The sequence below is a fragment of the Phocoena sinus genome, chromosome 13, assembly GCF_008692025.1.
Source record: "Phocoena sinus isolate mPhoSin1 chromosome 13, mPhoSin1.pri, whole genome shotgun sequence".
NCBI classification, from domain to species: Eukaryota; Metazoa; Chordata; class Mammalia; order Artiodactyla; family Phocoenidae; genus Phocoena; species Phocoena sinus.
In genome coordinates, this window is record NC_045775.1 from 83,621,960 (window position 1) to 83,647,479 (window position 25,520).

General features: G+C 38.9%; 1 protein-coding gene across 10 annotated transcripts in view; it reads right to left on the bottom strand.

Annotated features, from left to right (window-relative positions):
• The window catches only part of AFF3 (AF4/FMR2 family member 3), a 618,492-nt gene that overhangs the window by 167,082 nt on the left and 425,890 nt on the right, over positions 1-25,520 (bottom strand). For 6 of the 10 annotated variants that reach the window (XR_004352729.1, XM_032652346.1, XM_032652345.1 and 3 more), the window contains 2 exons: positions 17,538-17,589; positions 2,572-2,625 (listed from right to left, as the gene is read on the bottom strand). Coding sequence is in view for 9 of the 10 variants with exons in the window: in XM_032652346.1 (XP_032508237.1) it covers positions 2,572-2,625; positions 17,538-17,589 (106 nt within the window). In the remaining variant the exon portion in view is untranslated. The remainder of the gene's footprint in view (positions 1-2,571; positions 2,626-17,537; positions 17,590-25,520) is intronic. The other 4 variants (XM_032652348.1, XM_032652347.1, XM_032652344.1 and 1 more) reach the window with 1 other exon arrangement.

Below are 25,520 nucleotides of genomic sequence, written 5' to 3' on the forward strand. Positions count from 1 at the left end.
TTTTATAGGACATTCACATTTGCATTCTCAACAGACAGTACAAGCCTCAAAGGCCATATTCCCCCCAATGTAATAATCCTACACTTGAAATACGAACGATATAATAGCAGCATGAAAATATTCTTACCCCGATGAAGGCTGGCTCCAGCTGTGGCTTAGTAAGTCAAAAACTAGTAAACTTGCTTGTAATAACATCCTAAAAATTCCAAAGGTTATTTTCCCTCATCCACAGTTAAAAAGCCATCTCCTACAGAACACTGTCACATCTGTGACGTGTCCAGGATTAAGGCAAGAGGGTTCTTGCTTATAGTAATTTGTCTGGTTAGAGATTAAAGAAAAAAACCTGTCTTGAGCTGTCAGTTAATATTTTTTCACTTAAAAAAAAAATCCATCTTCATGCTTCACAGCAGAACTGTGTGATTTTTAAACAGAGGTAAATTCTCCTATCAGGCATCTGATAGTTTTTTGCATGTCAGCGCAAGGCAAGCAAACAAAACACGACCCGCGAAGTTTCAAATGCATCTTAGTAACATAAACGGAAATTAGCTAGCTTTCTTTGATATCGAATTACCGAAGCATCTCACTGAAAAAACAAAATCCTCCTTGCAATTAATGAAGAATTGGGGTATTCTAACCAAGTTGAAAGCTAAGAACCTTCAAATTCCAAATCTTTCCATTCCTGGATGAGCTTTGGTATTCAGATGTTAATAGGATGCCTTTTTTTTTTTTTTTGGCCAATGTTCAGGCCAAAGAGTCTGTGAAACAGACTTTTTCCATCCTATGACCTGTTTTAGAATTTCTTTCTTGCAGAATGTTAGTTATTTTACTTGGCGGATTGCCCGAATTCATTCTTACTTTCTCTCTTTCTCCTCCTATTACTTTACCTCCTCTCCCTTCTCTTTTCTCTCCCTTCTTCACCCTGTCTCTCTTCCATCCTTTGATAAATTATGGATTTAAATGAAAGTCCACTTGGCCCTACAGTCTATGTGAGATTTGGCAGGGTTGCTGGAGTTAGCAAATAAAAATACAGAATCCTGGGGCTCCCTGGTGGTGCAGTGGTTAAGAACCCGCCTGCCAGTGCAGGAGACACAGGTTCAAGCCTTGGTCTGGGAAGATCCCACATGCCGCGGAGCAACTAAGCCCATGTGCCACAACTACTGAGCCTGCACTCTAGAGCCCACAAGCCACAGCTACTGAAGCCCGCGTGCCTAGAGCCCGTGCTCCGCAAAAAGAGGACCCACCACAGTGAGAAGCCCATGCACCGCGACGAAGAGTAGCCCCCGCTCGCTGCAACTAGAGAAAGCGTGCACGCAGCAACGAAGACCCAACACAGTCAAAAATAAAAAAATTAATTAATTAATAATAATTTTAAAACAATACCGGATCACCAGTGAAATTCAAATTTCTGGTAAAAAAACGTTCTTTTTACTGTATGTCCCAAATACTGCGTGAGACATACTTACACTCAAAAACTATTCCTTGTTCATCTGAAATTCAAATGGATTTTAATCTGGATCTGGTATTTAATCTGGCAGTCCTAGTTTGGAGGTTAAACAGAGGGACATGAAACAACAAAGACATCTATTTACAACAACTGGAAGAAGAGACATTTCCATTCCCGTCCTCCTGAATGCTTTGGTCTAGGTGTAACATTTTCTGTGGCATTACTTCAATTTATTTTTGATCAATCAAGTTTTACTAAAAGCTCCACAGAGGATATCACATCTCAATACTGAAGAAGTCCAGCCAGGGTTTCAGGGCTAACCCAGCACCACCCGAATCCAGAACCTGCAAAATCGGTCCCTCAGGAAACATGCAATTTTAGCCCAAGCAACAAAAACCGCACAAATATTCAAGTTTTAATGGCTCACTTTTCTTCAAAATTTGAACCTCAAATTTAGTACTTGCAAAGGCACTGAACTCTCTGCTGTTCTTACTCTGAGGCTGTGTAGCATGATTGGTAACAGAATTATTAGAAAAAACAGAATTCAAACGTACTTCAAAATGTAATGAAATGATCACCTCTTGGACATTTTAAGGGGAAGGTAAAAATAATGATATGCTACAGACATTTATAGATAAGATTAAAATCTTAATTATGCTAATTTTTTTTTCTGGTACGCGGGCCTCTCACTGTTGTGGCCTCTCCCGTTGCGGAGCACAGGCTCCGGACGCGCAGGCTCAGTGGCCATGGCTCACGGGCCCAGCCGCTCCATGGCACGTGGGATCTTCCCGGACCGGGGCACGAACCCGTGTCCCCTGCATTGGCAGGCGGACTCTCAACCACTGCGCCACCAGGGAGGCCCTATGCTAATTATTAATTCAAGTGTATTTTTCGACATCTTGAGTATACCCAGGGGTATCACACAATTCTGAATCACACAATTCAGAAATGCTGTTCTCTTGTTCAGAGACACATTAATATTCAGTATTTGGAAGTAATTTGAAGTCTAATAGCTGAAATGAAGGCTGTATAGAAGCGTAGTTAAAAGCATAGGCTCAGGAGGCAAAATGAGTTCAAATCCCAGCTCTGTCACACACTAGCTGTGTGACTCTGGGCCAGTTACTTACCCTCTCAGTGCATCATTTCCCTTATCAGTAAATGGGGATAACCATCCCAGAGAGCTGTGAGAATAATATGAGTAAAATGCTTAGAATAGTGCCTAGCACATAATAAATGCTCAGTAAATTTAAGGAGCGAGAGTCATACGACCTAGTCAAAACTGTCAATAGGAAAACAAAACTCACAAAATTAGAGAATGTCTCCATTTTTACAACTGGCTCATGAGAAAAAAGAGTTTTTTTCTTGTGGTCAAATGGATAATATCTATTTTTTTCAAAATTAAAAACAATGATATTTTACGTATTTAACCATTAAAAAATCCTCTGTTTTCAGAGTAATCTGCTTCTGGGGTTGAGTGAAAGTAACATCATCCTGTTTCAAGAAGTGAGGCTATACGATTACCAGTTCTATCCAACTAGTGCTTGTTTTTCTTGTCTCACTCTGCTTATTATTTTCTTTACTTGCCAAAACGCCAAAAGCAAATTAATAATACTCTCTCCCCCATCCCTACAAGCCAATTCATCTAACTCAATCCTCTAGCTTTAGTGGTAAACAGACTTTCAAATGAAACAGTCTCCAGTCGCTGGGTTTCCTGCCATCTGGTCACTCGTAACTTTGTCTGTGTTTTGAGCCCAGCACTGCTTAGATCCACACGACGGTGCAGCGCACATGCCTGCAGTTTAAGGCGGCATCGAAGAAAGGGGGCTTTCAAGTCAGACAACTGTAGGGGAATACCCAGGCTGGGCCACACCACCTGTGTAAGCTCTTGTAGCCTCTGTTTCTTTCTCTATAAAAAGGGAGGTTCTAATGCTGTCGACGTTTCCCAGTTGCTATGAGGATTCAAAGAACTGATTCATCGGCAGGGTGATCCTGTGTCCCGTTTACACCGGCTGTCCCTGCGTCACTGTTATATTATACAGCTCTCCTATTTTTAGAAAGCATTTAGTACACAGTCTGGCTTACAGTTAGTATTTGCTACCTCTTCATCATGATATACTGACACTAGTACTATTTGAAAGAAATGCTTTAAGTCCCACGGAGCCCTCATTTTTCAAGCAGGAATGGCCTGCTTAACACTGAAGGGTGAGTGCGCGCGTGTGTGTGAATGCTTGGTCATCTGCCCGTTATCCCTACAGTCCCTGTCCCTTTGTATATTTCAGTCACTTAAGAAGCTCAGAGTGGAGATGGAATTCTCTGTGGCAGAGCCCTGAGGGCAGAGGCTTAAATATTTTACATGTTTTTGTGGGGATCATGTGAGCACTGCTTTACCGAAATACACTCTGCCAACAGCAGAAGGCCCTTTGAGGTGAGCAGGTGGGCCGGGGCCGGGGAGCTGTTCTTCGACATCTGCCAGCTACTCGGACTGTCAGATGAAGTTCAGACTCCAGCCTCTACTACTTCCAAGACCTCCATCACCGGGCAGAAATACCACCCTGACTCATCGCCTGTAACCAGGCTTCCTCCTGTCTCCTTCCGCAAGCTTCCTCACAGGCTCTGTGGGCTGCAATGCTCTCGACACTATGGAAGGAGAGCAGATATTCAGGGCTTGAAGGGAGATGCCAGCCCTCTGCTCAGAAACAGAATTTCTTCCTTAGTATCTCTTCTAGTCCGTGAGCCCTCTGCACCAGACCTAAAGCAGCGCCTCCAAGTGGCTCTGACCCAGCTGGGATCTCAGCTCTGCCACTGCCAACTGTGAGGTCTCACTCATTGACACCTCGATTATCCCTTCTGTAATATGAGATGTAGTAATGTCACCTCACCGGGTTGTTGTGAGACTGAAATAAGACAACGTGTCCGGCAGAGTGCCTGACACAAGATAGACATTGAATGCTTGGGGAGTAGCATTTTGGTACTAGGCTGCCTGAGAGGGGACCAGCATTAGAGGCATAGGGGTGCAAAGAGAATCTGTGATCTGGGGGTGGGAGGGACGGGGGAGAACTCAGTTTGTAAATATACAACCTCTGCATTTTATATCTAATTAAAATCCGTAGAAAAGAAAGCACAAATCAAGCTAACGGTATTTCTGAAAGAAGATACACGAAATGCACAGCGGATATATTCCAGACATCTTCTGTGTTATCCTGCATTCGTTCATTTACTCATACTAATAATCTTCGACTGAATAAGTATTATGTTCTAAATGCTGGGCAAGGCTTCAACACAAGAGTGAAGCAGCTTCATGAAAGGAAACACTTGGAGGAAGCGTAATCAGCCTGTTAATGTCAGGCACTGTTTATCGATTACGCACTGCTATCAATACATATGGTAATATTTATTGATTTACCACAGTCTCCCTTGGCCAGAGTGACTCAGAAAAACACTGCCATCTGCTACAGTCACACTGAATACAGAGGAGCTCCAGTTTATTAGTGAATGTCTCTTTGGACTGAAAGAGCTCTTTGCAAACGTTCCAAACTCACTTTCAGATACTGTCCACCTGAATCATTAAGTGAAGGAAGCAGTTGCTTCTGTGGTCTAGTTAGGGGTTGGTGAAAACTAACCCTTCCTGCATGGCATACACCCCAAATACCTACTTCTTGAGCCTGTGAATGGGTCCTGAAATTTTCTGAGTTGTCACTCCCTTGAGCTAAAGTTTTCCTTGGCCTTAATAGAATGCCTTGGGTCCTCTGAGGGGAGTCCTACCAGGCACCCTATAAACTAGCCTGTCAGGCAGTGTGGGCCAGAGAGATGGCCCGTGGCAGATGGGAGGGGCGACAGATTCACTGGAGGCAAATCTTTGGACAAGCTTCTTATACTCTTTCAGCCCTGAACTTCCTTTCCAGGCTATTGGGAGGACAGAAGAAATCATCTCCATCAGGTGACCAAGCTGGGGTTAGAAACACTGCAGGGCCCCTACAGGTGGTTTCCTTTTTGTTCCTGACTCCCATGGCACAAACTATCTCGTTAGTTGGTCAGTAACCTCTACTGTGTTTCGTGAACATGGGTTGACCAAAAATGAATTTATGTAGTGTGACCTGCATTTAAAAAATATTAACAAAAAAAAGAAAATGTCAGCGTCATGGTGGGTCCTGTTTTTTTTTTTTTTTTTTTTTTTTTTTTTTTTTTTTTGCGGTACGTGGGCCTCTCACTGTTGTGGCCTCTCCCACTGCGGAGCACAGGCTCTGGACGCGCAGGCTCAGCGGCCATGGCTCACGGGCCCAGCCGCTCTGCAGCATGTGGGATCTTCCCGGACCGGGGCACGAACCCTTGTCCCCTGCATCGGCAGGCGGACTCTCAACCACTGCGCCACCAGGGAAGCCCTGGGTCCTGTTTTTTGACACTGTTGTTTGAAACATACACTCTCATAGGATGTGACATATGGCTGACTGGGTAGGTTATGTTTGAAAATTTGAGATGGGTATGATCTCCAAAGAATGAAAGCTGGAACTTGAAGGGATATTTGTATACTCATGTTCATAGCAGCGTAATTCACAACAGCCAAAAGGTAGAAGCAACTCAAATGTCCATTGATGGATGAATGGATAAAGAAAACGTCTATACACACAGTGGAATGTTATTCAGTTTTAAAAAGAAAGAAAATGCCTTTTTGAAGAGGAAGGAAATTCTGACACCTGCTACGACATGGATGAACCTTGAAAACATAATGCTAAGTGAAATAAGCCAGACACGAAAGGACAAATACTATCTGATTCCACTTATATGAAGTCCCTAGAGTAGTCAAAATTAGAGAGACAGAAAGCAGAGTAGTGGTTTCCAGGGGCTGGAGAGAGGAGGAAATGGAGAGTTACTAGCTATGGCAAGTTATTAATTTGGCCTATTAACGGGGACAGAGTTTCAGTTTGAGAAGATGAAGAGTTCTGGGAATACTTCATGGTGATGGGAGCCACAACAATGTGAATGTACTTAATGCCCCTGGACTGCACACTTAAAGATGGTTAAGACTATAAATTTTATGCTATGCATATCTTATCACAATTAAAATTAAAACCCTTTAAATTACCCCAAAAAAGCTTGAGAAATGCTGACCTAGATGACACCTTGAGGAGAGGTATGTTTGGATGGAGTCCAGGCGTAGAGGAAAGAGAAAGCATCAGTCTAGGGGAACAAAACAAGAGAGGGGAACAGAACAAGAGAGGGGAACAGACTTCCTAGTTTTGCTGAAGAATTTTCTTCTATGACCTCTGGGACCATGGGCCTTCCAGTCTGGTGTACGAACATGAAAGATAAGGTTTGCAGTCTTGTTCTGTGATGGCATAATTTCCAATCTACGTTCCTGGATCTGTTTGCTGTTTTAATCTGATGGTATAACCAACACAACAGCAACATCTAATTTCCTTTTCAGGTAAAACTGACAGCCTTCTCACCTCTCTTTTCCTTCAGCAATGGTGCCCAGCCCCAGCTGGACTTGTTGGTCTTTGAAGGCTGGGTCAAGGCCTTCCCTCCTTATCCACTGGACAAGCCATACCTCTCAAAGGCCTTCGGTCTAATTTATTCATCTACATAACAAGGGGGTCCAAGGAGCCCTAGAGACCCTTCCTACGTTATTTTTTATTCTTAGTGTCTAAGCGTTGGAGAAATGGGATCTGGCCAATTTTCTCTAGGCAAAGTGTCTATACTAGATTTCTCATTTTCCTAGCAGACAGGAGCCTGGCAAATTACTTAAACAGATACGGAAAGGAAGTCTCTGGGGAAGGTACCTCGTGGGCTAAAAGAACAGTCACAGTTCATCATTTTAGACACGCATTGCTATGGCCAAAATAAATATCAGGAAGGTTTTAAACTTCTCTGAAAAAAAAAAAAAAACATCTTTTGGTAACAGTTCTCAAATTGACTTTGATCTCTCAAATTCCAAAACCTATTATATGATCAGTTTGTATAATCTTATTATTAAAAGCACATGCGTAAGTGATAGATTTCTTTATATGTTTAGCACATAATTGTTCCTCTGTATATTTTCCCTCCATATTTAACATTTTCTAAGGTAATTCTACAATGGGCATAAGATATTTTTAATAAATAACTATGCATGGAATGTTTGTGTTCCCCTCCCCCCAAACATATGTTGAAATTCTAAGCCCCATTGTGATAGTATTAGGAGCTGGGCCTGGGAGGTAATTAGTCATGAGGGTAGAACCATCACGAATGGGATTAATGCCCTTATAAGAAGAGACACGAAAGAGCTTGCTTCTCCCCTCTCTGCTCTTTGCCATGTGAGGACACAGCGAGAAGATGGCCATCTGCAAACCAGGAAGTGGCCCAGACACTGAATCTGCCGGCACCTTGATCCTAGACTTCCTGGGCTCCAAAACCGTGAGAGAAATTTCTCCTGTTTATAAGCCACCTAGTCTACAGTGGCTTGTTATAGCAGCCTGAACTGATGGAGGTAAATACTTCTCATTGATATAAACACGCTTCACCTTCCACCTTTATAAATGACTCACAGGTGCACATCAGACATCTGGAAAGGAGCTCTGGGCATCACCAGTAGACCCACTCTGTTCCATCAGTCAGTGATATCCAAGTCTTCTAAGACATTTAAAATTAGAAGTCCGTGGTGGAGGTGAACTCTCCAGCCACCTCCTAGCTATGCATTCTCCTTTGGGGAGAGGTAAAGCCATGCACTGCTGGCCTCTGGTCCTATTGTCTGAAGGCTGGGAGAAGAGCTCGTTCTGGCTGACATGTCTGGAGAAGACGGACCACTCTGCGTTCTTCTTCACAGCTCCGGCTTCACTGGAAGACCTTTGTAAACTTAACCCTTTCTAAGCATGTCACCTTTTTTAAAGGAGAGATGACAATTCTCATTAAGCTCTGATCTGTACCAACTGCAGAGATAGGGTTGTTTTCTATCTTTTCTAAATCATGAATCCTATTAAATGCAGTAATAAGTATTTACTGAGTGCCTACTAGGTAATGGGCACTTTCCATATATTACTTCCAACTACTATATTAACCTGGGAGAAATAAGATTTCATGGGCTGCTCTAATTCAGTTTGAGCTTATAGGAGTTTCCAAGTCTTTTACTGTACAATGTACACACCTGGTAGACCATTTCCTTCTGCTTCATTTTGTTAATTTTGTTTCTTCTAGAAGTTTAACTATTTGTGTTTAATCCAATTTCCTTAATTTATGAAGGTCATTTTTGAATCCTCATTTATTCTTTAAAGTAATAGGTACTTCGTTCAAATGCAGACAGGTCCTCTGTTAGGAGTTTTCTGCAAGCCTACGCTTTTGACCTCTGACTTAAGCGTGGACTTGCCAGTGGTGGGCAAATCTGGATTAAGCAGGCACGGTGACCCTGTGAAATTGTGGTCTTTGCTGCAGCTTGGAAATCTTCATTTGCTCCTTATTCCTAGAACTTTCCTAGTGAAGATGACAAACTAACAGGATCTCAGTCTGCTCTTCCTCTGCAGGCACTACCTTAGTCACTTGCTCTAAAAAGTCATCACCATAGTCAAGGTCATGTAGGTTTTCTTCTATGTTGTCTTTTAGGAGTTTTATAGTTTTGTGTTTTACATTTAGGTCTGTGATCCATTCTGGGTTAATTTTAGCAAGGGGTGTAAGGTCTGTGTCTAGATTCATTTTTTTGCATGTGGATATGCAGTGTTCTACCACCATTTGTTTTAAAGACCATCTTTATCCATTGTATTGCCCTTGATCCTTTGTCAAAGACCAGCTGACTATATTTACGTGGGTCTATTTCTGGGCTCTCTATTCTGTTCCACTGATTGACTTACCTATTCTTTTGCCAACACCGTAGCTTTATAGTAAGTCTTGAAGTCGGGTAGAGTCAGTTCTCCAACTTTGTTCTTCTCCTTCAATACCGCATTGGCTATTCTATGTCTTTTGCTTTTCCAATGAGACTTTAAAATCAGTTTGTTGATATCCACAAAATACCTTGCTGGAATTTTGATTCAGATTGCATTGAATCTATAGACCAAGTTGGGGAATTTGTTTTTCATTAGAAGTATTCCATTATGTTTCCAATATATTGGAAGGTATTCCAGTATACCAAGATTGTTTATCCATTTACCAGCTGATGTATATTGGGGTTGTTTCCAGTTTTTGACTATCAAGAATAAAGCTGCTATTAAAATTCTTGTACTAATCTTTTTTTTTTTTTTTTTTTTTTTGCGGTACGCGGGCCTCTCACTGTTGTGGCCTCTCCCATTGCGGAGCACAGGCTCCGGATGTGCAGGCTCCATGTGGGATCTTCCTGGACCAGGGCACGAACCCATGTCCCCTGGATCGGCAGGCAGACTCTCAACCACTCTGCCACCAGGGAAGCCCAAATTCTTGTACTAATCTTTTAAAGGACGTGCGTTTCTCTTTTTTCCCATGCTAATAATTACAAATGGAATTGTTGGATCTAGTACCAAGTGTGTGCCTAATTGCTGGGGAATGCAATAAATGTGTGTAAAAGGAACAGTTTTTAAAAATGGTTATGCCATTTTATGCTCCCATCAGCAATGCACTAGGGTTCCAATGGCTTCATATCTCCTGACTATTTGGTGGTGTTGGTCTTTTCAATTTTAGTCATTCTAGTGGGTGTATACAGTGGTATCTCATTGTGGCTTTAATTTGCATTTCCCTGAAGATGAATATTATTAGTAAAATGCATGTTTTCAGTTCCTTACTGGACATTTGTATATCTTCTTTGTCGGTTCGAGGCTTTGCCCATTTAAAAAATTTGTGTCTTTATCGTTTTGTTATTGAATTGTCAGAGTTCCTTATACATTCTGGATACAAACTATTTGTCAGATATATGTATTGCAAGTATATTCTCCCAGTTTGTGTCTTGCCTTGTCATTTTGATGACCAGATGTTTTGAATTTTGATGAAATCCAATTCATCGGGGTTTTCTTTTCTTTTCTGTGGTTTCGTGATTTCTGTAAGAAATCATTGCAGGTTGTGCAATATTGTCCCATGTTTTCCCTTAGAAGCTTTATAGTTTGGGCCTTTAAATGGAGGTCTGTGATCCATCTCAATTGTGTCTTAAGTGAGATTCAGATTTTCCCCCAGTAGCTCCTCCAGCACCATTTGTTGAAGACTTGTCTTTGTCAAAAATCAGTTGACCATATATGTGTGGGTCTATTTCTAGACTCTGTTTTGTTCCATTGATTTGTCTGTCCATGTCCATGCCGCACTGCCTTCATTACTTTAGTTTTACAGTAAGTCTTGAAATCAGGTACTGTAAGGCCTCCAACCCTGCTCTTCTTCAAGACTGTTTTGGCTACCTAGGACCCTTGCTTTTCTATAAAAATTTTAGAATCAACTTGTCATTTTCTAGAAAAGTGCCCTGTTGGCCTTCTGATCAACACTGCGTTGTATCTGTATATCATTATGAGAAGAACTGACATATTAACATTAGGAGTCTTCCAATTTATGAATAGCTCTCCATTAAAGTCTAAAATTTCTCTCATCAAGGTTTAATAGCTTTCAGTGTACAAGTCTTATATGTCTTTTGGTAAATTTATTAAGTATTTTATATCATTGCAAATGGGACTGCTTTTTAAATTTCATTTTGCAATTGTTTACTGTTATTAGAAACACAACTGATTTTTGTAAACTGACCCTGCTAAATTCTTTTATTGGTTCTAGCAGTTGTTTATTAAATTTCTTAGGATTTTCTCTATAAACAATCATTCATAAAGATTTTTCCAAAAGATTTTTCCATCTTTATGCCTATTATTTCTTTTTCTTGCCTTATTGTACTGACTAGAACTACAATGCTGAATAGAAGTGATAAATGCAGACATTACTGCTATGTTCTTGATCTTGGGAGGAAAGTGTTTGGTATTTCACCATTAAATATGACATTAGCAGTAGGTCTGGGGGTAGATGCCCTTTGTCAGATTAAACAAGTTCCCTTTTTGTACTAGTTTGCTGAGAGTTTTAAAAATCATGGATGGGTGTTGAATCATGTCAAATGCTTTGCCTTCATTGTTTTAGAGGATCATATGGTTTTTCTCCTTCATTCTATTAATACGGTGGATTACGTTAATTTTTCTTCTAACATTAAGCCAACCATTCATTCCTGTGATAAACCCTACTTAGTTATAATGAATAATGTCCTTTTCATATATCACTGGAACATATATGCTAATGTTTTATTAAGGATTTTTTAGTGTTTATAAGAGATATTGGATTACAATTTTCTTTTCTTATAAGGTTTATGTCAGATTTTGGTATCAAGGTTATACTGGCCTTATACAATGAATTGGGTAGTTTTTCTTCCTCTTCTATTTTCTGAAGGTGTTTGTATATACTTCCTAATATTCTGTTTAATTTTTATACTGATTACTGAATAAATGGATGTTAAAAATCTCTATTATTATTGTTCTGTCAGTTTTTGTTTCATATATTTTGATAATCTCTTAGTAAATATGTACATATTTATGACTGGTCTGTTTTCCTCATTCACTGACCTTTTTAGCATGATAAAATGTTCTTTTTACCTATTCTAATACTCTTTGTCTAGAAGTCTGTATGGTAGTTTAATAGTGTCACACTAGCTTTCTTATGCTTACTGTTTACACAGTCTATCTTTTCCTCTTCTGGCTTCAACCTACTGTGTTTTTATATTTAAATTGTATATCTTATAGACAGTAGGCAGTCTTTCAAATCTAATTTATTTTGGTATTTTATTTTCATTCCTCCAATGACATTTATGCTTTTTTTGGTTTTTTTTTTTTTTTTTAGTGTTTTTTCTGGTTATTATACTATGCATCCTTAACTTATTGCCAGTCTACTTGGATTTAATATTATATCACTTTACATAAAATATAAGAATCTTAGAGTCATGCAATTCCATTTGCCCTCTCTTATCCTCTGTGGTATTTTTGTCATACATTTTACATCTACATACATCATAAGTCCCATAAGAGTATTTTGTTTTTTACATTACATAATCTCTTGTATTTACATAAATATTTATCATTTCCTGTAAATACTTCCTTCGTGTAGGTCTGAACTTCCCCCTGAGATTATTCCCCTTCAGCCTGACAAATTTCCTTTATCACTGATTGTAGTGCAGGCCTTCTGGAAATAAATTCTCTCAGACTTTGAAAAACCAAAAATGTCTTTATTTCACCTTGTTTTGAAGGATATTTTTGCTAGATTTAGAATTCTAGCTTGATACAGTTCTTTATTTTTTTTTAATTTATTGTTTTTATTTTGTCTTCCAGCACTTTAAAGATGCCTTTGCATTATATTCTAGCCTCTGTTGTTGGTGGTGGGAATCCTATGGTTAACTGCGTCACTGTTAACCTTTTACCTAATATGTCATTTATCTCCGGCAATGTTCAAGATTTTTCTCTTTACCTTTAATATAGGTTTTAGCAATTTTACTGTAACGTTTCAAGGTGTGGTTTTCTTTTATTTATCCTGCTTAGGATTTTTTAAGCTTCTTGCATTTGTAAGTTAAGGTGTTCAGCCAGTTTGGGATGCCTTCAGCTGTCATCTCTTTGAATATTTTTTCTGATCTGTTTTTTCTGTCCTCTCCTTCTCAGACCCCAATTACATGTGTATTATACTACTTGATATTGTCCTATAATTCACTGAGGTTCTGTTTATTGTTTTTAATCTTCATTCTCACTGTTCTGCATATTGGATAATGCTTATTGATCTGACTTTAAGTTTACTTACCCTTTATTTGGTCATTTCCATTCTTCACTAAGGCTATCCAGTGAAATTTTTGTTTCAAATATTTTACTTTTCAGTTCCAGAAGTTTCACTTGGCTCTTCTTAATCATTTCCATTTCCCTGCTGAGAGTCTTCTTCTTTCAATTATTATGACCATGTTTTCCTTTATATTCTTGAATATATTTTAACACCTGCTTTAAAGTTATTGCCTGAAAATTCCAACATTTAGGTTACTTCAAGTTCTATTATAGCAATTACATTTTTACTTGATTATGGATAACAATTTCCTATTTCTATACATATCTGTTAATTTTTGATTAGATAATAAATATGAATGACATGTAATAGAGGCTCTAGATCTGTTTTATTCCTTTAAAGAGTGTTAATATTTTTGTTTCAGACAAATTACTAGCTGAACTTGTGAATGCTTAGGATTACACTTTGTTATGACCTACTTTGGTTTTGCCCTTAGTTTTAGGATGAATCCTTTATTCTTAAGGCAAGGCCTTTCTGAGGGTTCAGACAAAAACCTAAGTGTTTGCCAAGTCCCTATAACTTGGGTGAGATTCAAATTCCAAACTCTACAGGCAATCTTTGTAGGCAGTAGGCAGCTACTGAAATGTCTGCTCAGCTTTTCAGCTCTCTAGCTATTGTTTTCCACTGGGCTCACTGGCCTTTCTCCGATACCTATGCAGTTTAGAAGTCACCCAAGCATGGAGGAGAATTTATATACAGAAGTGGAACTCTCTTCTCTATGGCTGCCTCCTTTCTGGAATTTCTTCCCTTAAATCCCAGCCACTCTGGCAGCCTTGAACTCCATCCTCATACACTTCAAGAATATATGACTATGGCCTTGAGTTGTAGTTACTCTTGGTGGAATGGGGAGTGCCCTCAGGAGAGAAGCTGTAAAAATGTAGGTCTCATGCATTCCAATTCTTTCTCTCAAGGATCAAATTGCCAACATTTCTGCCTTCTTTTGATCAGCCTCTAGTGTCTTCAAATAGTTTTGTTTTGTAAAAAATATTTCATCCAGAGTTTTTTGGTTTTTTTTTCTTTGCGGTACGCGGGCCTCTCACCGTTGTGGCCTCTCCCGTTGCGGAGCACAGGCTCCGGACGTGCAGGCTCAGCGGCCATGGCTCACGGGCCCAGCCGCTCCACGGCATGCGGGATCTTCCCAGACCGGGGAACGAACCCGTGTCCCCTGCATTGGCAGGCGGACTCTCAACCACTGTGCCACCAGGGAAGCTCTTTTTTTTTTTTTTTTAAGATTTTACATACAAATGAGATTTTACATACATACAAATACATATGGTATTTGTTTTTCTCTGCCTGACTTATTTCACTTAGGATGATGCCCTCAAGGTCAATCCATGTTGTCGCAAGTAGCAGGATTTCCCTCTATGGCTGAATAATATTCCATTGCGTACAGATACCACATTTTCTTTATCCATTCATCCATCAGTGAACACTTAGGTTGCTTCCATGTCTTGGACATTGCAAACAATGCTAATCTCTCGTTTTTAAAAGAGGCTAGTGAGGAAAGATGCTTTTTCATAAAATGAGCTGTCTGGATACTCTCAATTTTATACTACAATTTAAAACCAAAAAGTGGCTTTAAATGACTCAGAGGTCATGGAACTATACAGACAGAGGGATGTATAGGCATTACTGAAGCCAAGTCTGTCCCACCAAACCACAAATGTAGAAGAGGTATCTTTCCTAGTGCCTGTGTGTATGTTATTTACAGTTTTCAGCTCTCCTTCACCTCTTTGGTTTCCATGGAGCTCATAATTTTTGGTCTGTTTTATCACCTTGTTCCATCTTCTGGCATCTGTATACTCCTGATTCTCTTAACCCGGCTGCGAAGTCATTTTGATTGCTCTGACCCTTAATGTTGAGTGTCCTCTCAAAATCCACCTGTTGAAGTCCTAACCTCCAATACTTCAGAATGTGATTTTATTTTGAGATAGCATCTTCACAGGGCAATCAAGTTAAAATGAGAACATTAGGGTGGGTGATAATCCGACATAACTAGTATTTTTATAAAAAGGGGAAATTTGGACACAGAGACATGCAGAGAAGGAAGATGATGTGAAGAAACACAGGGAGAAGATGTTTATCTACAAAACAACGAACAAGGTCTGGAATTGATCCTTCTTTCACAGGAGAAACAAACCCTAATGACTGATCTTGCGCTTCTAGCCTCCAGAACTGAGACAATAAATTTCAGTTGTTTAAGGGACCCAGTCTATGCTACTTTGTTACAGCAGCCCTAGCAAACTAATACACTTACCACTTAACAAATAAATGGGTCCCCACTTTTCTCCTTGGTTCTGACTTATGACTTTGTTTTGTCTCCTAAGATCCCCTGACCCCTCAGTATGGTAAATGGCCAAAAAAGCTGAATATCCAAAGATGTGTGTCCCAATTTTTTCACTTAAGTTGAATGACTTTTCTGATCCTTAGATTCCTTATATATGAAATGAGGATACTGTCTTACCTATCTGTCTGCATAGATAAAGCTCAGATAGGATACCACACAGAGACTGTAAAATGCTACGCAAGTCTAAGGCATCCTGAATCCCTGCTCTTTATTCATAATGAGCTGCTCCTCTTGCCTAATTATAACAGACCACGGTTAGAAGGTTCTTTGGGAGGATCAAGTTTAGAATTCTCCACTTTTAAGATGAATACTTGCAGCCTCAGGCTTTATTTCTGCTGTTTCTAGTTCAAGAGGCAGGATATGAGATGGATGACTAAGTCTGTTTTGCTCAAAGAGACAAGAATGTGGGGTGATGCTTCAAACTTTCACTGCTCACAGATCTCCAGAGGGTTTAAAAATAATTCCTCAGACAACATATTTATTTTGATAAGGTAATGAGTTATGGAAACCAATTCTTTTAGAGAATGGACTTTTCGGAGATGTATAAGGGGCGGAGAACTTTAGCGGCACATCAAACTGTATTAACAAAATCGGAGCCCACTGAATGTGATTTTAAATTTGAAAAAATTAAATGCAGGATGCTAGCAGCTTTCCAAAATATTTTGTATGCTCCTTTGCCTGTTTTTAAGATGATTTGTTAATGAGAATTTGAAAAATTGTTGTTTCTACAGTAATTAACACTTTTATAAAATTATTTATAAAAAAATATAACTTACTCCCAAATAGTTGACATTCTAGTTGCATAAATTCTTATCTAGTCTCAAACACTGCTCAAAAGAACTACATATTTAAATGATTCTACCCACTTCAGTTCTCTAGAATGCCTCCAGATGGCATTAAAACCCTTCTCCTACTATATTTTACAATCAAAAATTTAAAAATTAGTAATATTTTAACCATTTAAAACCAGTCACATTCATTATATCATTAGAAATCATGATAATGGAACTATTTTGAACTTTTAGGGTAACATCTTAAGAAACATGTAATCATAACCTTTACAAAACAAACAGCCATCCTATGTAAGCCAAAGGCTCTTCCTAGATTGAGAAACAGATCTTGGACAAATACACTCAATAATGTTATATCGTAAGCTGTCATTTCTAATGAATAGCTCTTTAAATGCTTAGTAATAAGAGCACTGGTCCAAATATAGATATATGCACAAAACGGTCTTATAATAAGAAAATACATTTAACTCCTCAGAAATGATAAAAAATAATGATTTTTAAGGAGTAAACCTGTTACTAATTCCTATGGAGCTAAAATAATTTGTTAGCTTGTGAATTATGTAAACTTTGGCATATAAATTTGGCATCGAATTAATCGTCAAAACATTTTTTGGATTGCTTGGCTATCGAGGGGAAAAAGACAAAACGTAGAGTGAGGAACATGTTTTAAAAGCCTTTTCTTATCTTTTCAAAACTGTGTTTGTTAACTCAAAACTATGAACAAACCCTTGAGGGTCCAGAGATATCTATAACTGTATATTTCACATAATTCAGAGGTCAGGTTGCAAAGGGCAGGCTTTAAAATGACACTGGTACTTCCCAGGTGTGCAGGACAGACTATCTCCTAGTATGTGTGAAAAGTCCTCTAATTATTTATGACAGTGATGGAAGTTGCCAAGCAAATTCCAAAAGCTTTCCTCCCCTCCCCCTGCCAAAATAATACCGTCAATCTCGTTACATTTGTACTTTATGAAGAGGAGCCTTGTGTTTTCAAGATTATTCTTACTGGGCTAAAGCATAAGAAAGACCTCAAAATGCATACGCACCCAAAAGCATTTAAAAACACATTATCATGAGAAAGAGAACCACAGCCTTCTTTCCATTATTACTGTTACTATAACAAGTTATTTGCGCTCTTTCATATTATAAGCATATTAAAGAACAGTCATCTCGGGATAGAAACAGGAAACAGACTTACGATGTATTCGACGTGCCATTGTCTGGACTCCCTGGCTCAGCATCACCTTTCTCTTAAAAAGGAAGAAAATACCAACATGTGAGCGTTACAGCCTATAAGATTTAAGAGAGGTTCAATATATTTCCACACTCCTACTAACAACCATTCAAAATGTGCAGCAGGAGGCTTTTCAAACATCTTTTTTATGGTCCAAGAACCGGATTTGCAAAATAATTTCTTCTTTGTAATACAATGGCCCAGGCAAGGATCTGTGAATAGGTACTACGGAGCTGTTTGCAAACAAGCAGAGGTTCAGAGTGGAGACCCTGCCAAAAGATGAATACCTTACAGATGGAATCTGTTTCCTTCTACTTCTTTTACAGGAAACTTAAGGAAATAAACCCCATTAGCATTCTAGATGCAAGGCGTTTTGGATTCTGAGCCCTTCTGCTAACACAAGCTAAACCAGGTCAGGTGACATCAGAACTTGGAGGAGAGAATTCTACACAACACTGAGGTTGCACCCTAGCTTACAAGATTCTCAAGAATTACACCCCACAGAGAGCCCCAGCAGCAGGTTCTGGGGTCACCCTGTTAATGCAGAATAAGATATAAATCAGAAATCCTTCCTGGCCATCTGAGAGACTAGTTAAAGAAATGTTTCTGCCGTCTGTGGTCACCGAGGATTGAATGGGTTTTAATGAAGGGAGCCTGGAACCAGTTCGTTTCTTGTAGTTTTAAAGGGCAAATTCCTCTTGCAATTGACATAATGTAAGTCTTAGATCCTCGACCACTGATGGCTTGACACCATACATCCTTGTATTGTAAGGCACTTCTTTTTGTTTTCTTGAGGCTACGGGATGGAGGAAGGTCATGACTGCCATTGTGAGTTAGCTGTGGTTAGTTAGGCTGGTTATGTAGTGCTAATAGTTTAACATACCCCGGAGAAGGTTATGAGTTGCAAGAGATGGGCCTGATGGTGGCAACTTGCTTTGCTTTGCTCTTTCAAGTCAGGCCTGGAGACCTCACAGAATCCCCCAGTCTGCTGTTTAGGGCTTCAGGCCTATGTCCTGTACCAAGTCCCTTTTGTCAGCTGTAGCCATTAGCTTATTGTCACCGAGGCTTGGGAATGACCCCCTAAATTACATGATGAACACATTCTGAAGATATCGTCCAAACTGAACTCAAAAGTAAACTTTATAATTTCTTTTCCTTTTCGTTCTTTCAAACAGAACGGTTGTGAGAGAAAGAAGACAGTGACATATAGTGCACACATCTATCTCAGATGTAACTGTGTTAATGTGTGTCTACACACTGCCGGGACATACGTGAGGGACAGTCACCTTGTGAAAAGTCACATCTATTTTAACTGCCTCAGTACCAAACACTGACGGAGCCCCAGTACGTGGGAAACCATGCTGAAGGAAAAACAGAGGCAGAGAATTAATAAACTTGCTCTAAAGCTTGTACGTTCATAATATATTTTCTCTTCCAGGCCAGGTTTGTTGTAAACTCACTTAGGAGACATGCAAGACCTTGTCAACTGGCTTTGGTGCTAGAAAATAACCTTAGTACTGTCCAAAATCACTTTTCAAATGAGAAACCACAATTCCTGCCAGAATCCTAAAGTACAGAGTTGTAACACCTGCATTACCTAAGATAAAACTAAATGGAGGTTTAATTTTTCTCAAACATAGCGATCTTTTTTTCCCCCTTTAATTTGGAGAAATTGGTTACTTTCCCTGGTCTGGAGCTGCCAGAAGTTACCCCACATCCAATCATCATCAGGAATGTAGGCAGCAGGCTCAGAAGCCCAGGAGTAAACGTTTCTCAACAACTTGTGCCATTAAAAAAAAGGAAATCAATATGATACATGAAGACATTGTTTGGATGTCTGAATAAATATGTTTTACCTTGACCAACAACGCTGCCAGACAACCCGTGGGCTGAGAGGACAGAGGCCTTATTGCACATGGGATCTGGGGGCTGCAGGAATCGGGAGCCGGATCGGCGCAGGAACAAAGCTGCAGCCGATTATCTCTGCTCTTAGCAGCACTTATGTTGTGGCAACAGGGAAAACAGAATAGGTTCTGGCGAACAGGAAGGATGCAATGGGGCCAAACTGGGCATTTATGAACAGTCGGGGAATGAGTGCTCTCAGTTGATCATGAATTAACCTTTTTGGAGAAAAGGAAACGCAGGATGGAGTCAGGAAGTAAAACTATGTTTGCCCTTCAGAAAGAATGAAACACAAAATTCTCCCCAATGTCTGGAAATTTTACGTGATGTAATTTCTGAAGTTAACTTGAAGTGTCTATGTGCACAAGCCATGGAGAATCATAGGCTCTTTATCAGGACCCGAGGGAAAATGATGAATGTGAGCTGGAAAAAATTCTCAGTAAGGGATTTTTCAGTTGGGTGCTCAGGAGATGTTTCCTCTCCGCCGCCAATGAGGACTGGTGGGGCTTCGTCCTGATTATTCCAGCTGTTTTCATGATAGATTCAACACTGCTCTCCTAGGGAACGAACCTGCATTGATCTTTAAGACACTGGGCATAAGAGATAGGCTCAGGTGCAGTGTGGTCATTTTGCAGGCGGAAATATAATTAAAGAGAGAAAGAGAAAAAACGAGCCATAGAAAGAAAATGTATACATTCATACTCACATATAAATACGTATGTATGTGTATATGTATATTACATGTATACTTTCAACTTGACACTCCATATTTGTCTACCTGAGTCTTCCACAGTACCAAACATATATTACATGCTCAGTATATGTCTTCTGTCTGATGACCTATCATTAATGCAGTGTCCCACGCTACAGTGGAAAAAGAGGAGAAAGGTACACATACCACTGAGACAGTATACAAGTTAAGGTATGAAACAGCTTGATGACTCCAATAGGTCACTTAAAAAATGACAGTAGCTACATGTCTAATCCAGTAAATCTACCAAGGACTTTTATGTCGAGTAGTCTCTCTGGAAACATAGATAATATCTAATTCACGCCCCTTCAACTGAAAATGACTGCACTGCTGGAGTACCATAATTAGCGCTATGAAAAGGAAATCAAAATAGACCTAGGCTGTATTCTGCTTCGAAGGCAAGTTTTGCTGTGCTACCACTTTACAATAAAAGTAATCTGTGCTCAGCGTAAAGAAAAAAAACTGAACAGTAGAGTAAAGGTAACGACTGTGCTTGCTTTTGTCATTAGTCCTGGTAGCCCTGCAACTGTAACACTAAGTAATATGCTTATTTCTAGATGAATCAACTTCAGACAGTATGTAACGATTTCTGATATGAAAAATGAGAGATAAGGTATTTAATACACTTATACTACCACCTCCCTTCCGCTTAAAATTTCTGTTAGTTCTGTTAAACTTTAGTGTCTAGTGGGTATCTTAACTTTGAATAAATTTAACCTATTTTTTGATTAAACAACTTCTGACAGTACCTCTTCTTTTATACTATGCAAAGTGAGGCAACTCACATCCCACTATGCACAGCTATACCTTTCCTCCGGCATAGCCAAGATTTAAAATATTTATATTCTGTTCAGTAACTATTAATGAGTCATCCTCATTAATATTAATTTTATCAATAATTTAATTTTGGGAATTGCCCATAGGCCATGAGAAAAATTATACATGAGTAACGGAATTTACAATATTATAACAACATATATATTAGCCTCTAAGGAACAGTAGAGAGACTGGACCTGCACGGAGGGACGGCCACTACACTTGAAAGAAGGCAAGGGTTCCCATATTTACGTCAAATGGATTCTCATTCTTGTATCTCATTGTGGCAAAGGTTCATTCGTCTCAAGTAAAGGCTACGCTTTTCCTAAAGAGAAATTCAATAGAGCATGCATGTAATGTGTACAAAAATGTTTATATACAGTTTTTAAAAAGTAAAATGAGTTAACTGTAAAAACACCTTCCAGGCCCAGAAAGGGGACACTGACAAGAAATAACCCAGAAGCCTCCTGAGCTTGTGTCCTATTCAAGCCCAGCTAGCTAGCAATGGAGTTTTGTGTTAATCATTCTCCCTTTCTTGACAGTTTCTGCCACCATGAATTAATTTGTAAATAAAAGTCTTTAGTTTTTCCTGATTTTAAATTTCATATGAATGCAATCATAGTGTAGGCATTCTTCTGAGATTACTTCTGTCATTCAATGATATGACTTTAGATTCAGCCAATGTGATGTGCATAGCTTTGGTTCATTCACCCTCACTGCTGTGCAGCATCTCCTTATAAAAATCTGTCATTTTGGGCTTCCCTGGTGGCGCAGTGCTTGAGAGTCCGCCTGCCGATGCAGGGGACACGGGTTCGTGCCCCGGTCCGGGAAGATCCCACATGCCGCGGAGCGGCTGGGCCCGTGAGCCATAGCCGCTGAGCCTGAGCGTCTGGAGCCTGCACTCCGCGACAGGAGAGGCAACAACAGTGAGAGGCCCGTGTACAGCCAAAAAAAAAAAAAAAAAATCTGCCGTTTTCCTTTATTTGACACTTTTTCGGTGTTCTACTTAAGAAACACATCAGAAAGATGTTCTCTATTACCTTTTGAAAGTGTATAATTCTACTGTTCACATTTAGGTCTTCTACAAATACCTGGAATAGTTTCTGTATATGATGTCAGGTAGGAGATAGCTTCCTTTTTTTCCCTATAGATAACCAATTATTCTGGTACTATCTATTAAGAAGCCCATTCTTTCCCCATTGATCTACATTGTTAGCTCTGACACGAACCTAGTTTTCATAAATCTGTGGTCTGTTTCTGGGTCCTTTATATCTGTTTCATTGCTCAATTTATTATTATCTTCATTACTTAGCTAAAACATGCATTCATTCATTCACTCATTCATTCATTCATTCATATAATAGTATTAGTAAGGCAAGGCTCCAACCTGCTTCTTCTTAAGGAGTGTCTGAGTTATTTTTGGTCCCTTGTTCTATCAAATAAACTTGAGAATCACCTTGTCAATTTCCAGATACACGGCTGCTGTTGAGAAGTCAACTGGAAGTTTAATTGTTACTTCTTTGAAGTTATTAAGGGCATTTTAAGAATTTTTCCTTTACCTGTGTGGCTTGCAGTTTAACTATAATATGTCTAGGGTGGACTTCTTTTTATTTATCCTGCTTAAGATTCACTGGGAAGATTCATTGGGTTTCTTGAATCTATGGGTTAGTGTCTTTCAATTCTGGAATATTTTCAGCCATCATCTCCTTTAATATCCCCTCTGTTCCCTTATCTTTTTCTGGAATTCTAGTTAAGTTAATTCTAATTAATTCTAGTAAATTCTCACTTTATACTCCAGGTTTGTTAACTTCCTTTTCATATTTTCCATTTCTGTCTCTCTAGGCTACATTCTAGATAATTTCTTAAGTTTCCTGATTCATTACTTTTTCTTCACCTATGTGTAATCTGCTGTTAAACCTGACCAAAGAAATTTTAATTTCTGTTTTTATTTTCTAACTTCTAGAGGTTCTGATTAGTACATTTTCAAATGTTTTTGTTCTTCATCATATTTTCAATTCTCTCATTTCTGTAAATTAAAGTAAGCACTCTTATGTTATATTCTGGGCTTGGTAATTCCAATATCTGAAGTCCTTGGAGGTCTCTCTAATTCTCTGCTGTCTGTTCTTTTTCCTTGCTCTTGTTTCATTGTACACAAGTGTTTTTGACAATGAGTGCTCATTTCCTGAGGAATTCTATTTCTATTATTATTTATTCATATCCATTTTCTTTTTCTGGTATTCCTACTAGCTGGATTTGACCTTTCCACCCTGACAAATCTTCCATGTAACTTAACTTCCTTTCATATCTTCCATCTGACTTTTGCTTTATATTCAGAAAAAAAAATGTTTTCAACCTTATATTCCAGACTTCAGACTTCAGCTATTATCTGTTAAATTTTTAAATTTCGTCAACCCTATTTTTAATTCCGGAGTGCTCATTTGCTCTGTAACTGCTTCTTTTTCATACCAATCTGGTCTTCTTATTTGATGCAAATAATTTCAAATCCTTCTGAAGACTGTAATTACATTTGAAAATTTTTTCTTCTGTTCCTTGAATTAAGTAGATTTCCTCTGGGTCATTCCTTCTCTTTGGTGCTCCTGGGTTATGTATTCACATCTTTGAATGATAACAGGCTGGTTAACAAAGGTACTGGCGTGGATTTCCCATATTAGTATATTGATCCATTTTGCTAACGTACGTCTCCCTTGTAGGGAAGGGCTGATTTAGGGCTCCTTCTAAGTGGACAGGGTATGTTAACTGGAAGGCTTCATTTAGGGTTCAGGAGAAGAGGCCTCAAGACAAGCTGGGAGCCCTGACTGCTCTCTCACTCCCCAACAAAAACAGGAAATACTTTATTCTGGGTGTATAGCATTTCGGTTTACTTCCTTCTTGAGAAAAGTTAGCTCTTCCTCCACCCATCAGAGATATCTATGTTTAAGGTCTGGTATTATCTCAGAATCTATTCTGCTTCTCTCTTAGGTACTAGCTCCCAACTAGAAGTTCTAGTTAGCTGTTCATTTTCTTAGCAAATATTACTATGGTTTTTTTTGTATTTTGTTTTTTTGAGGGAGGAAAGCCAGACTGAAAGCTCTGTACGAAAACCCACTAGGATAGTGGTAGAGGAGTAATGGGTGGAAGAATGGCCATGTTCCTATCACTATCACAGTCCACGCCTCTTCTCTGTTGGGGTTGAGAGGAAATCAAGTCTCTCCTGGAGCTCCCAAGGACATTCCCTCTACCACCACAGCTTGTTCCTGTTTGGTTCATTATTTTCCTTTTTTCTTTTTCTGGGTCATGACCTTCCCTGCCCAGGATTATCTATCTAACAGTAGGGTCCTGTCCAGTCTCCATTTTCCAGACACTCAGCTGAATTTCTGGTTCTCAGTGCTGTTACGGATTTATTTGTATCACTCTTGCTTTATGGTTAGTTCAATGGAGACTCTGAAGGCAGGGAAAGAAGCGCTTATGTTCAAGGCTGCCACCTGAACAGGACAGTCTTACGCTTTTAAAAAACTGTAGACATACATCACCTGTTTTAATATTTAAGTTTCTCAATACTTAATTAGCTTCTATTTTATATTAAATTAAATTAATCAGTAATCAGCAAACTGGCTAAAGTAACTCTCTTTAAAAAGATTTGGATTAAAAAATAATTTTCTGTTTAATTTATACACTCTCTTCTCTTAGTACCTACACAATTTAGTTTTTCTAATTTCAAAAAGATAAGAATGACTGACCTAAAAAGTGGGGAAGGTCAGTCCATCAATACACATTTTGTCTCTCTGAAGTACAGTTTTTTCCTATTTTCTACATACTTACTGGAGTCATGACTCCCAAAGCTGTAATGATTCCAAACCAAATACAAGAAACAGCACAGGAAATGCTGGTGGGACCAGCTCTCCTAAAATTTCCAATGTGCTATAATCTACAGAGGACACTGCAATTTTTATCTTTATTTTTTTATTTTCCATTATGGTTTATTACAAGATATTGAATATAGTTCCCTGTGCAATACAGCAGGACCTAGTGGTTTAACTATTTTATATAGAGTAGTTTGTACCTGCTAATCCCAAACTCCTAATTTATCCCCCCTTCCCCTTTGGTAACCATAAGTTTGTTTTCTACGTCTGTGAGTCTGTTTCTGTTTTGTAAGTAAGTTCACTTGTGTCATATTTTAGATTCCAGACATAAGTGATATCATATGATATTTGTCTGACTTATTTCACTTTGTATGATAATCTCTAGGTCCATCCATGTTGCTGCAAATGGCATTATTTCATTCTTTTTTATGGCTGAGTAGTATTCCATTGTGTATATATATATATATATATATATATATATATATATGCCACATCACTATGATTTTTAAATAGTGATATTACCTTTTTATAGATGTGCTTGGTTTTGAGGGGCGGGGATTTATTTGAAAAGGAAAATCCCCTTACCCCTAGAAAAGAGAAAACCAATTACAAATGTCC